This window comes from Podarcis bocagei, assembly GCF_964188305.1.
Source record: "Podarcis bocagei genome assembly, chromosome: 4".
NCBI classification, from domain to species: Eukaryota; Metazoa; Chordata; class Lepidosauria; order Squamata; family Lacertidae; genus Podarcis; species Podarcis bocagei.
The window spans coordinates 53,686,639-53,702,667 of record NC_138128.1 but is presented as its reverse complement, the minus strand read 5'-3'; the positions used below and the strand labels follow the sequence as shown (position 1 = coordinate 53,702,667).

Sequence of the window (16,029 nt, the reverse complement as noted above, 5' to 3'; positions counted from 1 at the left end):
CTATGTGTATAAAAAGGAAAGGACTATTTCCACCTGCAATTTCAGCAGCTAGAGTGGTGTTGCATATAATGTATCATCAATTACATTTTGACCCATATGCTCATGCTAAATTAACTCTGTGGGGAAGGATTTGGACATAATGCTTAAGTATGCTTAAGTGAAATGAGAAGCAATTGTTCCATTCTCAACCTCACCCCAGAGAGACACCCTGGATGGACTGTTGGGCCCGTGACTTGCTGTGATTTGTACTCACCATGTTAAACTGTTCTTTAGGAACATAAGAAAAGACTACTGGATTAGGCCAATGGCCCATCTAGTCTAGCATTCGGTTCATACAGTGGCTAATCCGATGCCTGTGGGAAACCCGCAAGCAGGACCTGAGTACAAGAACACGCCCCACTCCTGCACTTTCCAGCATCTGGGATTCTCAAACATAATGACTCTTAACAGTAGAGGCGCACTCCATTTTGGTATTATGCTGGTTTCTTAGTGAAAGCGCTCATCTTAAGGCAGTGGACGTCCAGAATGTAATAGTCAGATGGCAGAATAGATAAGGCTGTGTACACCTTAGCAGCTTAAAATGCAGTGAGGGAATTTCCCCACCCCACTGCATTTCAAGTTGTATTTGCATGTTGCTGTACACACCACAGAGGGGTATGGATATGTACACCTGATGAGCATTACATATTTGATTTCCCTGCATGTGCAACACCCCCCCCCCGCAAACTCCTATTCATGAAGCTGCCATCTGTGTGTGTTTTGAGACACACCTTGGTTTAACTGTAAAGTGAATGTGGCATACCTTTTCAAATCAAATGGAAATTGGTTTGAGGGGAAAGACATCAAACAGTCAAGAAACTACAGGATAGGTATGGATTGTGGCTAGCATGTGTATACGAGTTGAAACAACAACAATGGGACTATGCTTGAGCTAGAGTGAATGGTAATTATGTACACAACCTAAGTATTTATTTGTGAGTGAAACATGAGAAGGAAATGGCATGAAGACTTGTTTCAAGCTCAGAGTCTACAGCTGTCATGAAACTTTTCTAGCTGTTTATGGTAGGTGTGAAAACCACAGCTCAACTCCTATAGCTGTTAAAAACATCTTTTCTGATGAGATACCACCTGGGGGAAGCATGAGTAAAACAGAATGCTCTCGCTCAGAAAGACTATGTGTTAAAGATATATTACTAGGTTAGCGCTCTCTCTCTCTCTCTCTCTCTCTCTCTCTCTCTCTCTCTCTCTCTGTGTGTGTGTGTGTGTGTGTGTGTGTAATACTCAGTGCTCCAAATAACTGTACACCATGAAATTTCAGGGATCTCTCTTTGTATGTAGATATGTACAAGTTAATTAGTAGCTTTCTGTTTTTCTGACAAACAGTTCTATGTTATTCAAATAACTGCATACATTTTCACTGACAAATAGTGATCAAGGAAATACAACTACCCTGTTTTATTTTCTTGGGCCAAAATGTCAACACTTCTCGATAGTTATTGGCCACGTTTGCTAATCATAAATAAGTATGATGACTGGGGAAGTATGGTAGCTTTCAGAAATCTTGGGAATTGCTTTTTTATTGAAGCAAAGGCAAAAGGATGACTTAACTAGCTGCAGACAAAAGAAGCTGACTCCTGGACAAAGAACTCGTGTATCTTAGACATCAGATCCAATCAAGTGATGTATGGATGCTAGCTGCTGGCAAGAAATAACTTTGGTACTAATGGATAACTCAGAATAACAGCTGCTGGCAAGTAGTTCCCAGACACAGGGACTTTTGCTGAGGATTTTATTGGAGCCATTATGCAATTTAACCTTAAGGATAACCCAGTTCCAGCAGAGAGGTACTTTTCTGTTTCCATGGGCAAAGATAGTGCACAAATGCTTGAAGAAAGACTGCAAAAACACTCTCTGGCATCAAGATCAAGGGAATGGGTCTCTAAGGAAGCGAAATCAAGTGGAGATCTGACTTTGGAGGGGAAATGCACATTCTTCTTCCTTGCTAGCAGCCCCAAGACACAGTCAAGAGGATGGAAACTGACTAGTGTAACAAGAGTTCATGCCTTGCTTACTGCTGTTACTCTGAAAAACTCACAGGCTTCCAAAACCAGCCTTTCATTTTCTTTGGGATACCAAGAGCTCTTCTCAGCCTAGTATTAATCTAGACTCCAAGGGCATATGTGTGCATTCTGTGGTTGTATGGCTACCTGTCCAGGATTCCTTTCTCAACTCTTTTGCGATGTTTTTTCCTACCCATATTGAGAGCTAATTATATCCAATATGTGGAGACTGTCCACACTACGAGTATAACCTTTCAAAACCACTTGCTATGTTCCCTAGCCCAGCTGCATGGAGATTCTGCATGCTGGCAGCATCTACCTCCACAAATTAGCACTGCTTATATGGATACTCTCCATGTAAATGTGCTAGTGTGCATAGCAAGTGGCTTTCAGATGTTCTGGTCAAGAGACAGTATGTGGGGTCCTGCCAGTTATCTCCATGTGGGAGCCATAACATTAAAGTCAAGTTTGAGAATATAGACTGCAGATGTATAGTGAGCCTGAGAAGTGGTTTTTAAGTGATAGAAAACATTTACCTCTCACTTTTTAGATGATAAAGTGATTGCCACAGAACGGTGACTTTTTAAGGGAATGTAAAAGTAACTTGAGGTATCTATCAAATAGGAGTCCACTGCAAAAATGCCTTATGACATGGAAATGATGGATAGCAATCACTCCAGCACACATTTGCCACATTAAAGTGGTCATGGAAATTAATATGATACTCTCTGATGCACAGGGAACAAATGCTATGTCCTAATTGGATGTGTTAATGGTGACCAGGTAGATCAGTCATAATATATTACTTTTTTCTGTTGAAGAAAAATAGTGGTTTGGTTTTGTATTATGCTTTTAGGAACACTCTAATTTGCATTCATACAAATTGTAAACACTTAGTGGTATGTGATAGAAAACGCCAGAGGGACAGAATGCTGCGTGGAGTGCTCCTGTTCAGAGAGCCAGCCAGCCATGCCATTACAGAATACACCATTTCATTCCCCCTCATCAACAGATAACAGATAGGTAGGTAGGTAGAGATATGAACGAACCTTGGGGTTTCTGTAAGCATGCCAATTCCTCCCTGTTGCTCCTCAGTAGTTCCATTTTGGCTATATAGCCATCATCACTGTGTTACCTGAGATTAGCATTAGTACACATGACCAGAGAGCATCTTCAAGTAGGTTCATGTTGTCTACCACTTCTGAAAATAATGTAATTATCCGTGAGTGAGAGAGAGAGAGAGGCCGAAAGATAGTGGAGGAGGGGGCAGGGACTCAAGTCGAAGATGTTGGCTAGAAGAACAAATCAAAGGCAGGAGAAATAATCTATGTGCTTAATTTCACATCTGTCCTAAGGTTCATTCCATATTTATGTTATATTTTTTCCAATGTGTTTCTAATAGGGAGCACTAAATAAACATATACTTGCCTTTCCCATCCCTGGTGATACTAGCCATGCCTTGGCAGCATTTCCATAATTGCATTTTATCATTTCAGAACCTAAATGGTTTGATGCATTTATTTCCTGTTCTGTTCTGGCCATCTTCGGTGCCATTCGCAAAGTACTCGGAGCTCTTAACCTGTTTTCACATAGTTAGTTTCCCATTGCTACACTGAGGAGGATCTTTCTCATTTGCCCCCTGCACTCTGCACCCCCCAAAGCATATCATAATCATCATTATCATCATATACACTCTACCACTCCACTTTAAATACTCAACCTTACAGTTATTAAACATGTATAGTGGAGTATCTGTGGCAACACTCCCATAGATTTTAATGAGACAAAATTACACCAACAATGTTTAACCCTATTATGTGCAAACAACTTTAATTTGAATTGTGTCTGATATTGATGGATTTATTATTGCAGACATAAATTCAGAGACAAATACTATAAAGGAGACCAGAATACAAATACAATCCATTTGTAAGCAACCACAGAAACCCATTAAAAGAAACCCCACAAGGATCCCTGGAACAGCAAAATCAGACCATAATATTTAATGAGAAGCAAATAATAAAAAACAAATTTTAACTTTGAATAGTGCCGGAGATCTACCATGCTTCATTCCTGTTGTGTTCTAATAAAACAGGTGTGAGGAACCTCTGGCCTGCTGGCCTTATTAGGTCCAGCACGGGTCACAGTTTTGACCTCAAGGCTGTTTCCCCCAAGTCACACCCACCAGCCCCACACCTGGCAGATACAAATCAGAGCTGGCTGATGATTATTTTCTGAAAATGTTAATACCTTCTCTGTATATTACCTTGTACACAATACCCCCCGTTCTAAATCAATAAATAGATTTCTTGTATTGGATCAGCTGTGGGCATATTTAAGGATTTCAGGCATGTAAAAATAGTCATAATCCTCCAAATTCATTTGGTGCTTTCTATAGCATTGTCATTCCTACTTTAGATTATCCAAACATAATGGTTGTTCCTCGGTATCACAAAATAAGTGTAGTTGCAATGTTATTCAAAATAAGTGATAATCATTTTAATTTAAATTGTTGTCTTTAAAATGTTAATCTAACCTTTGGTTAATATTTGAGGAACCACCTGTTTGCAGGCTCAGGACAACATCGTTACATCAGTGACAGTTTATGTGTTCTGCCTTCATACTCTTCCTCAGAATTCAGGCCATATTTACCCACTCCCACCCACCCAAAAATCTTCTCATCTCATATCTACTCCAAGCTTACTTGTGTATTTTAACATTTCAATCCTCCTCTCCTTCCCTCATCTACAAGATTATATTCATTTCTTGATTGGGTTTCTGGGAGGATGGTGGGTTGTTGAAAAATAAATAATCACATGTTTTGTTTTGTTGTTTCTTTTTGTTAATAGGCACAGTTATGACTCCAAATTATTTAAATTACAACAGTCTCAGTGTCGCTCCATGGTGTGATTGCAGCAATAGCGGGAATGACCTAGAAGAATGTCTGAAATTTCTGAATTTCTTCCAGGATAACACTTGTCTTAGTGAGTACCATATTTATATGCTATAAAATATCTTCAGTGATGTGTTTATAGAATAATATATGCAGCAACCTACAATGTAGGGGCTCGTTTACATAATCAAGAATTAACCGGGGGGCGGCGTCCTGTATAAATGAGCACAAATTCTGGGGTGTTTCTTCCATAACATGCCCTCACTATCTATGCTGAGTGATTCATCGATTGCTGTATTTCTCGATGGATGCTCTCAACTCCACCCATCAGCATGAACTACCCGGGTACAGCTTAGATCTTTGTTTATGCTACCTCTGTACAGAAGGCTGCATTCTGGCCATGCAAAATCCAGCGGCTTTTACAGCCATACTCACACGTACATTTCTCCACCCTCCATCGAGGCAAGCAACAGGCATTATCACAGCTTGAGGACACATTCCAGACAGGCAAAAACATAGAGCAGGGCTAGTGAGGGGTGTGGCCTAGGGAGGAGGCATGGTCTGGCGAAAGGCCAGATAGAGAGGCCTGGGAGGCCATATAGGGTGCCTGTGCCTGAGTTTTCCCATCTCGGGTTTAGGGAACAAGTAACTTAAAACCATGGTTTTGATCTTGGCTGTTTACCTAAACCAGGGGTCTGCAACCCGCGGCTCCGGAGCCGCATGTGGCTCTTTTACACCTTTGCTGCGGCTCCGGGGTGGATACTAGCGAGGGGAGGAGGCGCATTGTGCACCCCGACACTCCCCACTGTGGCGGGCGCTGTGCTGGCTGTGACGCCGCATGGGGGCGGTGCGTGCGTTAGTCACGCACCGTCCTGACGTCACCTTCCCGCCCGCCCGCTACATTGTAAGGGGCATGTACGCTGGTCACTGCATTGAAAGGGGGCATGTACGCTGGTCACTGTTTTGAAGGGGAGTGAAGAACACACACACACACAAAGAAGGTAACTTGTTAATTTAACGTTTATTTCTATGAGGAGGAGTAATTCTGAGGGGTCAAACAAAGAAATAATAAAAAAGTGACAAAAAAGTTATTTTTATACTGACGAGTTTTGCAGCTCCCAGGTTTTTTTTCTTCGGAAATGGGTCCAAGTGGCTCTTTTTGTCTTAAAGGTTGCAGACCCCTGACCTAAACCATAGTTAAGACTAACCCCAGTACCAGGTTTGCATATAATGGCAAACTACAGAGAGCTGAAAACAGAAGGGAAAGCATCCGATCTCCTTGCAGTCATGCTAGAGGAGGAATTGGGAGGGGAGACTGCTGAGCCTGAGGCTCGTACCTGTAGTGCTAAACCATAATTTAGTGTTCCATCTGAACCTAGCCATTATCTCCACATAGGAAAAATGTCATATGGGAACTGGGAAATGGCCTTGTGTTGTGCAGCTTTAGATCTTGGTTAAATGTGAAGTGCTAACTAGGCTGTCAGACCTGTTTTCCAAATTAGAAACGTGCTTCAGGCACAGTCCACATAAATTGAGTTTAAACTCAAGTTTCTTAAAAAGAAGTAACAATGTAGACGTCTGGATGCCTAGCTAGTTAAGCATCAACAGGTCACACTCAGTACTTATGTATAAACATACTTAATTGTTTGAATAATTTGCCAATTTGGAAATGGAAGCATTGCTGCACCAATACATGCTCTGTTTTAAAAGAAACACCCCAGTTCCATTGTCCTCTCTCTTGCTGTCGGAATAAAAATGTTAATGAAGATAAAGCAATGACATTAGAGGACACTGTGAGGAAAAATTATACTCACCCTGGCAGAGAGACCTTTTCTTCATGAAGAAATTAAAGGTGTCCCTGTTTTAATAGCATTTCACAGAAGGGGGATAAATGTTCCATTATCCTTTTTTTGTTAATGGGCTGACTTTTGTAAACCTTTATTTTAAATAAAAAAATACTAATGGTGCACAGTGTATTATTAAGTGTCGGGCTGTTAATCTGCATGTGTTTTAAATATCTGTATAACAGACTGTCACATTCTGTTGGGGCAGTACCCCTTGCCTCTAATCTTTCACCCTTCTTGGCTACCACAGTGGCTCAAAGGATAGGGCTGTGTGTCATTGTTTCGTCGCAATCATTAAAGGTTTCTCAACCGGCTTAAATGCAAATTACTGGTGCAGGAAAATCATGTGGTACAATCTTCCCATGAATATAGCACTTCAAAATGTAGGTGAAGGGACATCATGATTGAATGAAGAAAATACCCTGCCTATCAAAAGCTACTGCCAAGAAAGATTGTAGATTAACACTCTCATTGACATGCATGCTAGCTTTCTATGTGCACATATACATGCTACTTTTCTGTGTGCAGGTAGTCTCATTTTACTCAGGGGTTCATTAAAACCTGTATTTCCCCCTGTCTTTATTCGGAAGAGTTTCAGCCTCAAGAGGACTGTACCACTGGATCTTCTAAATGTGCACTAAATGGTTTGCACATAATAGTCTTTAGCTCCATGAATGTGGGTGATGGTGTTTTTAACAATGATATGTCGGTTTATTTCATTCAGGGTAACTGTCAGTCCTCTGGGATCATTTTTTACTTTTCTATAATGTGCTGCAAGGCATGAAAATCCATACAGATTTTCCTCACTTCTCGTCACATCAGCCTGCGCATTTCTGAAGTCTATAAATCATTTCCCACATTTATTAGAAGTTGTTTTTTTTTAAGTTAGAATTAAATGCATCTTTCTAAGATAAGAAGTAAAAGTGAAATAATTTATAGTAAGTTGTGGATGCTATTGAAGGAATGTATTAATAACTCCTTGCTCACGTCTCCAGTGAAATGGTTTATTTCTTATACAATGTGTTTGAAATAAGAAATCCCTAAATCCATGCTGAGTCCCCAAAGACCTGATTAAAAACTGTTTTTCTATTCATTTGTTTGTTTGTTTTTTTTTTTTAAAAAAACCCAGCCAATTTACTCTTACCATAAACAGAGTATTTAATCCCATGAAAACCTACAATAAGCCTTTCAGCTTTTCCATTTTCAACTTCTAGTGTGAGTGTGCTTCTCCCACCTATTTATGTATATTTTGTTTGAAGACTAAAAAAGGGGGAAAGAAAAGAAAAATCTTTAAAATACCTCGTATTTTTTGTTGTATAAAAAAGCCATTATTATAAATAAACCAGTCAGTTCCTTGCTATTACCATTTGGCTTATCAAACATGTTACATTGATAGTATATCCTGGAATGGTGAGCTCAATTATTTATAGACTACCTAAATGTGGGTTCTCTAGATTTTCCTTAGGCCTCATCTACCCTGTATATTTAAAGCAGCATCTTACCACTTTAAGCAGTCATGGCTTCCACCACAGAATTCTGGGAGCTGTATTTTGTTAAGAGTGCCGAGCCTTATATTTCCCTCACAGAACTACAATTCCTATAGTGGTTTAACAACCAGTCTTTCCTGGGAACTCTGAGGAGTGTAGCATAAATTGGGTTTTCAACTGCCTACAGATGTACAAATATTTTGTGTAAATTCCACACTCGGTGCCTTTGTGCCCTGAGCAATCCCACTGCTGATGTGGCTCTATGCTGGCATGTTAAAAAGGCAGCCTGTAAGTCTGAGTTTAAACCATTCTATTATTATTAAAAGCATTGCATTCCTTTGTCAGATGAAAATAAATCTGTGACCCACAAACTTAACGTTGTAGGGGTGTTTCCCTTCAGGAAGTTGTTGAGGTAGTGTTGTCCATTTTAAACTATTTCTTCATAAACAGAATTGGCTCTGTAATTTTTTTCTGCAGAAAATGCAATTCAGGCCTTTGGCAACGGTACAGACGTGAATGTGTGGCAGCCCTTACTACCTGTCCAGACAACCACAGCTTTAACTACAACATCTTACAGATCTAAGATAATGGGACCCGAGAACACCAACAATGAAATACCCACCAACAATGACTTACCAGCATGTGCCAATCTTAAGGTAAGGAACTCCTCAGGCAAAGAAGTCTTTGGGTGAAGTGCAAAGAAGGAATAAAGAATTGTGTGTCAAAGGAAGGATGCTTTGATGCACATGCAGAGTAATCAGACAGTCTTATCTATCCCCTGCTACCTCCAAAATATTGTTGGTGTGATATAGGCACATATTGTATTAAACCAGTCACTCATAATTTCAAAAACCCTGGAATCAATCATAGGCTGAACTGATATAAAAACGAAGGATCAGAATGTGGTACTCTTCCTTGAAGTGCAACAGGTTTGGATGGTTGGTTTTTTTAATCAGTGCTCCTGCCTGTATAAAAACCAGGTATGGGAAGAAAGTAGGTTGTCTTAATGAGTCATTGGTAGATGGCTGGTGACTTCTGGCTGACCAGATTCTTGCTAAGAGAGGTGGGCCTTGACCTGGTCCAACTAGACGTTTTTGTGTTTTTAAGCAAGTGTGTATGCTCAAGATTACTTGAAACAGATTAATTATTGGGGAGGGCCATAGCTCAAGTGGAAGTGCCACAGCTCAGTGGATGGGCATCTTCTTGACATACAGAAGGTCTGTGGTTCAATCACCAGGTAGAGCTGGGAATGTTCCCTGCCTGAAACCTTGGAGAGCTGCTGCCAGTCAGTGTGGATACTACAGCTAGATGGACCGAGGGTTTAACTGGGTATATGGTAACTTCTTCAGTGAACCATGATAAGTCTAGTAAAAAATAATAATAGGGAGAGTAGATTGTGCAATACTAAAGTCAGGCCACCCCTGAATAAAATGTTTAAAATTCTGTGGCCCTAACTACACACTATATGCAAACATTTAACATAAAAACCACTCCAGACTCATTACAAACTGAGCTCAAGCACTGAAGTTTTGCCTAATCTCATAATCTCACCAGCACAGTTGAAATACTCCACCACCACAGCTGCCCCTTCTTTCTAAACATGTGAAATTCTCTTAAACTCCTGTACTGACTTCCTGCTACTCCGGGATACAGCACCAGCTTTTTGTGCTTTAGCCTCCTAAGTCAGCCTTGGCCTGGCCTCTCTTATCTCTCTGCTCTTATATCTCTTTGCATCCCTGTCCATGACCTTCAGCTCCTCCGCCACCTAGGGAAAAGGTCTCCTGCTCTCTCAAACAACTCTGCCTTTTCTCTGTATCGTTGGAACTGCACTCAATAACACCTGTGTGATGTTACATATCTTACCTTGCAGCTGCCTCTTTAAAACCTACTTGTGCCATATTTTAGATTGTAATCTCCTTGGGGGCAAAGACCCGTCACCACCATACAGCCTGGGGGCGGGGGGAGAAAGGGGGGGCGGCAGCAGGAAGGACCGTCTCAGCCCAACCAAGCCAAAATCTTGGACATACAGTGGTGCCCCGCAAGACGAATGCCTCGCAAGACGGAAAACCCGCTAGACGAAAGGGTTTTCCGTTTTTGAGCTGCTTCGCAAGACGATTTTCCCTATGGGCTTGCTTTGCAAGACGAAAACGTCTTGCGAGTGTTCCGATTTTTTTCCGCTCCCCCCCTTTTTCTAAGCCGCTAATAGCCTTTTAGCCGCTAAGCCTTTAATAGCCGCTAAACCGCTAATAGCGCTAATCCGCTAAGCCGCTAATAGGGTTGCTTCGCAAGACGAAAAAACCGCTAGACGAAGAGACTCGCGGAACGGATTAATTTCATCTTGCGAGGCACCACTGTATGTTTAAATATTTCAAAAATTTCCCCAAATGCCCATGTTCTATGTACAAGACGACCCCCCCCAATTTTTTACCATTTTTTAAAAGCAATAAACCTTGTCTTATGCACTGAAAAATACAGTAAATAAAGATTTCCTCTGCCATGGATATATCTGGTCAGGCTGCCCTTGGAAGCACCAGTGCCATCAAGTCTACCCTAGACCACAAGCGATGACAATGTAAAAGTGGTTAATTTTTATTACTATGAGGATTCATCCTGAATATGGAATGTTTGTGAGGAGGAGACTTCTGTAGATGAAATGGGCCTGCTGCCATGTTAAAAAAAAATGCCTTGCATTTTTTAAGGGAAAAGCAGCAACAAGATTTCTGTAATGAGCAAGTGTCAGCCTGTTGACCGCATTATGTCAGATAATGCTGGGAATTCAGGGGATAAGTGTAAATCTTCTCTAGTAATAAGCATTTAGCCAATTTTCTAAATGTTTTAAATATAAGGTAATTTAGTATAAAATGGCAATCTCCGTTCTGCATTCATGGTGCATCTTTTCCTGCAAAGAGACAAACCCTTTCAGAATGGTAGCAACATCAGGAGGAGGAGCAGCTTGCCTGCTCTGGCAGAGCCACAACAACAGCCTCCCAGCATCAGCATCCCTAGGAAGTTGTGGGAGGAGCAACTTTGGGGCTGTGCAGATGCACTGGCAGTCAATCTGCAGACCCACAGATGTGTCTGCGCAATCCCAATGTCACCACCTTGCCCATCTGCCTGCCCTCAGAGGCCAAGACAGTATAGACATGGGGAGCCTGTGACCTGCACTCGTAACTCCCCTCAGCCCCAGCCAGAATGGTTAGGAATGATGGGAGTCCACAGGTTATTCACCTGTGCTTTAGGGGCTTTTAAGTGATTGTAATCCCTTACCTCTCCTCCCTATTTCCGGCCCACACACTATCAGCATTGAAGCCCACACAGACAGTGACAGGGACCAGTTACAGGCAACTCTTTTGAGCTACTCTGTTCTCCCTTGATCTTAGCAAGTACAGCACCGCCAATGGATACAAATCACGCTGCTTTTTCTTGCAGCCTTTAGAAGATTTGTCCCTGTGTTCCCTCTTCAACAAAACACCTACGTCCCTTGCTGCGTTTCCTATTTATGTTCACCCACTAACCAATTACAAATCCATGAAGCTTCCACGCCTGCTGTGGCCTGAACCTCTGAGTGCCGCATTGAAGCTTTTAAGCCCAACTTCTGACTAAATCCTGCATGCAGCTTGCTAATAACAATACTAATAAACACTCAGCTTTAATATAGCTGCTTATGATCTCCAAACACTAGGCATGGTGCTGAACACCTGCAATTTTCACTGAGGCTCATGAAGGGAACCCAGAGCTAAGTGCTTCCCTGCGTGCTGTGAATGGTGCTTAAGCCCTTGTCTTGAAGACTAATCCTTCCCCTGCGCTCCCCTTTTAGAGCCTGTTCTTCTAAGGAAGTAAAAGATGATCCACACTTATTTGCACTCTGCACTGAAAAGCCGTGCCAGGTCCTCAGGCCTGAGAGCACATAGGTATTGTGCATACATTCGTTAATTACAATATACAATTAATGCATTGTATGTTTCTCAGTAGCATTCTGCAGTATCTAGAATGCAGTTAGAATACTCTCATGCAAAGGTTTTATCCGTTCGGATTTGTACCATGTATGCTGTGGTAGAGAAAAGGGGTCTATAGGAAGGATTAAGCTGCTGCGTCTCACACAGATTGTGACTGCAAAAACCCATGAATGCAATCTCAGCTCAACTTTTCCCTGCATTTCTCCTGCATGTTGTGGCTGCCAGAACACTTTCCAGGCAGACAAGGCCACTGAGCCCGAGGGCTCGTGTAGACTTCCGCTTGTCCTACTGCATTCCCTCAGGAAAACTTGTTCTTTAGCGCTGGATCGGAGCAAACGTCAATTGGGTTTTCTGCAGATGGATGTTTGCTCCAATTTGGTGCTAAACAGCAGCTTTTCCTGGGGAAAGATGTGGAGCAAACAGAAAACATCCCGAATCCATTCCTAGAAAGCATGAGACAAGCAGAAAACTGCTTGGTCCCAGGACCATGGGTGCCTGGGGCTGTGCACGCTGTGGGCGCTCGTGTGCCTGATGTCAGCATGCCCCATGTGCGTGCTGACATCACACACGCATGTCAACATGCATGCTGACATCACACACGCACACCCCCACGGCATGCATGGCCCCAGCACAAAAAAATGTGGGGAATTTTGTGTTTACACCCTCAAATCTATGGATGCAAGTCTGCTGGTTCCCTCAACCTTGGCAGCAGCAAGGTCTTATAATGGGAACTCTTGCAAGAGGCTTCCCTTTGATCCTGCAGCAGCATCTTAGGCATATGGATCAATGTGAAATGGATAGCAGAATCCACGAGAACTACATTTCCCATGGATTGTTGCAGCTTGGACAATGCCAGTGTAGCACTGAGGCGCTAATAAAGGCCCTACTGGAAGGTCTCTCTGTTGCTGACAGAGCCACAGCCTAAATAAGTTTATAAAGCTTCCAGTTCAATTCAACATTTCATTATTTCAAATTGCAAAGAGATTTTAAAAACATTACGAAAAGGGTAGAGTATTCCACTATGTAACAGAATGCTAATATTAAATGAAATCTCATTTGGAAATGATATTAGTGAAGCAACAATTGATTTCAAGGCCTAACATTTCTAATAAGCATCTGAATAATGACTTCAAAGATACTGAATGTGCCATGTAAGCCCAATGAAGATCATAAGTTGTATCCAGAAAGTTAGTTGAATTGAGTTCCCATTGAAATCAGTGGTATTTAAATTAAGTAATGACTACCTTGTCCCATTGATTTCAGTGGAACCTAAGTGCAACTAACTTAACCTGGATCCAGCCCACAACACTTAACAATGGTTTCTTAAGTGTTATGTCCAAACACCTTGGTTTGGCTACAAACCAAAGTATGATTCCATGGTTTGAAGCAAATTTTCAAGTTTTGGTTAGTTAAGTATTAAATCTGCCCTGATAAAACCATAATGGGTGCAAAGTGATAAGCATTCCTTGCTGATGTCTCCTAGGTTAAACCATGGTTTTACTGTAGACTTGCTTGGGAGAGGGGGGTGGTTCTTAACCAGGGTTAAGTAACAAACCTGTTAATCACTAACCATAGTTAAACATCCTGTCTGCACAAGCCCACATTATGTTTGACTATCTGTAGCTTTTCCACATACAAGAGCAGGGATCATGGAAATTAGTGAAATCTTTTATTGCTCTGGGGCATTTTTAAGACCACTTACAATAAGCCTGAAAAAAGAATGCATCAACAGTGGCTTAGCCTGTATCATTCTTGCTGATAATATGATGTGCAATTAATTCTGACATGGCAGTTTGGCAGGCTACCTAATGCTCTGTACTTTACTACCTCAGGAGGTTAGTACTTGGCAATTTCTATGACATTTTATACAAATCAATCAAATACTTACCATCATTTTATTATAGAAGAATAATATATCTTCCAAGCACTTTTCTAAGGAATGATTTGTATGTGAAATGCATGCACACCAGAACACCTGCACACACATTGGATGGGCGCTGTCTTGTCTGGTTTTGTAATATACTACAGTTATACCTCGGGTTGAATGCGCTTCAGGTTGAGCGCGTTCGAGTTGCGCTCCACAGCAACCCGGAAGTAACGGAGCACGTTACTTCCGGGTTTCGCCGCTTGCGCATGTGCAGACGCTCAAAATGACGTCACACGCATGCACAGAAGCAGCGAAAAGCGACGTGTGCGTGAGCAGAACGGATCCTGTTCGTATCCAGAGGTACCACTGTACTCTGCTCTAGAGCATTTTAGAAAGGAGCTTAAAGGCACACTACTCTGGTACTGCTGTTCTGACACAATTCTGACTGGCAGCAGGACACCAGAGAAGAGAATAGTGTCATTGTCTTGGTGAGAGATAATCAGGCTGTATTCAGAGATTTTGCCAGGGAGTCACACAGAATGGTCAATATTTTCTACTATCCTGCAATCTCACTTTCAGACACGAATGGAAGTATTACCAGTACCACCCCACCCCGGTTTATTGTGGCACTATTTCTGGGAGTAGAAAATGGGTCTCATGATATATTGTAAATAGACATTTTTTTATATTTCTGTTATATGCAGATATTTGGCAAAAAGTTCTGTATGAATTTACTCTCTGTAAGCAGGTTACATTCTACAGTTTTCTGGATACTAGCAGTGGTCTGTCTCTTGATGAATGGGGCAAGTATCAATTGCAGGGGGGGAAGTATATATATAGACACAGAGCAACAACAGAGGTTTCCATTCCCTGCTAAATAAATGGTTATCTGCTGTACACAGTTAAGTTTTTTGCCTGAGTCCATGTGCCTAAACTATCTCGCTTAACAGTTTCCACTGGCTGGAGCTGTCTGCTCCCCCTTTTCTGATTTTGGTTCCTCCTTCCCCCTCTTTTCCCCAGTAGGCTTCCAAGGGGCAGAAAGCTCATTTATAATGAGCAACACTTATTGCACACTCAGGTACCTCCATTTTCTCCTTCTGTACAGCAGGCTCCCAGGAAGTGGGGGAACCAAACTGAAGCAGCTTTGCCAGCCAGCCCTTCTCCTCCTACACCTTCCTTCCCATGACAGGTTCACCGGGAGTAGAAAAATCAATCAGCAGCCCCTCAGCTCTTTGACTGCTCTCCCCATCTGGATGCCTGGCAGCTAGGCTTCTAGGTTACTTCCACATGGACTCTCACTTTGTTCTCCAAAGAGGCTTCTTACTGCTTACCCTCTCTGGTTTTGGTTGGTTTGTCTATTGAACAGCTGTCTCAGCCATTGGTGTGATCACAGAAGCTGCTCCAGTCTTTGGTTGCTTCTCTGCCTGCTCCATTTGCTGCTTATGGTGCTCCTCCATCAACTCTGCAGCATCTCTTGGAGTACATGGTGGGTTGTCACCCAGTGATCAAATGGAAGCAGTTCAGGTTCATTAAATTCAGAACCTAAACCTCTTTGTTTCAAACTATCCAGGAGATCCCAATTTCAGTCCCTGGAATCTCCATTTAAAGGGACCGGGGGGAGGGTGGTGAAAGGACCTCTGCCTAAGGAAGCCAATGCCAGTCAAAGTAGGCAGTAATGAATTAGATTGACAAAGGGTCTGGACTGGTAAAAGACATTGACCTATGTTCCATATGTCAGTGATAGGGACTGAAATCATTGGTCTAGCCTGGAGGTTTTCAAATACACAACTGGAGGAATCAGTTTTGAGCGTGTACTAGTTGGGGAAATGAGAACGGAACTGATATACTGGGACTAGAATTTCTGTGTGCATGCATTATACTTTGTCAACCTATCCTATCCTATTCCAGAGAAGCCAAAAGTC

The 16,029-nt window shown here is 42.0% G+C and overlaps 1 protein-coding gene across 1 annotated transcript in view; it reads left to right on the top strand.

The window, feature by feature from the left end:
- GFRA1 (GDNF family receptor alpha 1) overlaps positions 1 to 16,029 on the top strand; it is a 181,197-nt gene that overhangs the window by 141,922 nt on the left and 23,246 nt on the right. Inside the window, exons 6-7 of the mRNA XM_081193019.1 lie at positions 4,910 to 5,044; positions 8,762 to 8,940. Coding sequence (XP_081049145.1) covers positions 4,910 to 5,044; positions 8,762 to 8,940 — 314 coding nt within the window. The remainder of the gene's footprint in view (positions 1 to 4,909; positions 5,045 to 8,761; positions 8,941 to 16,029) is intronic.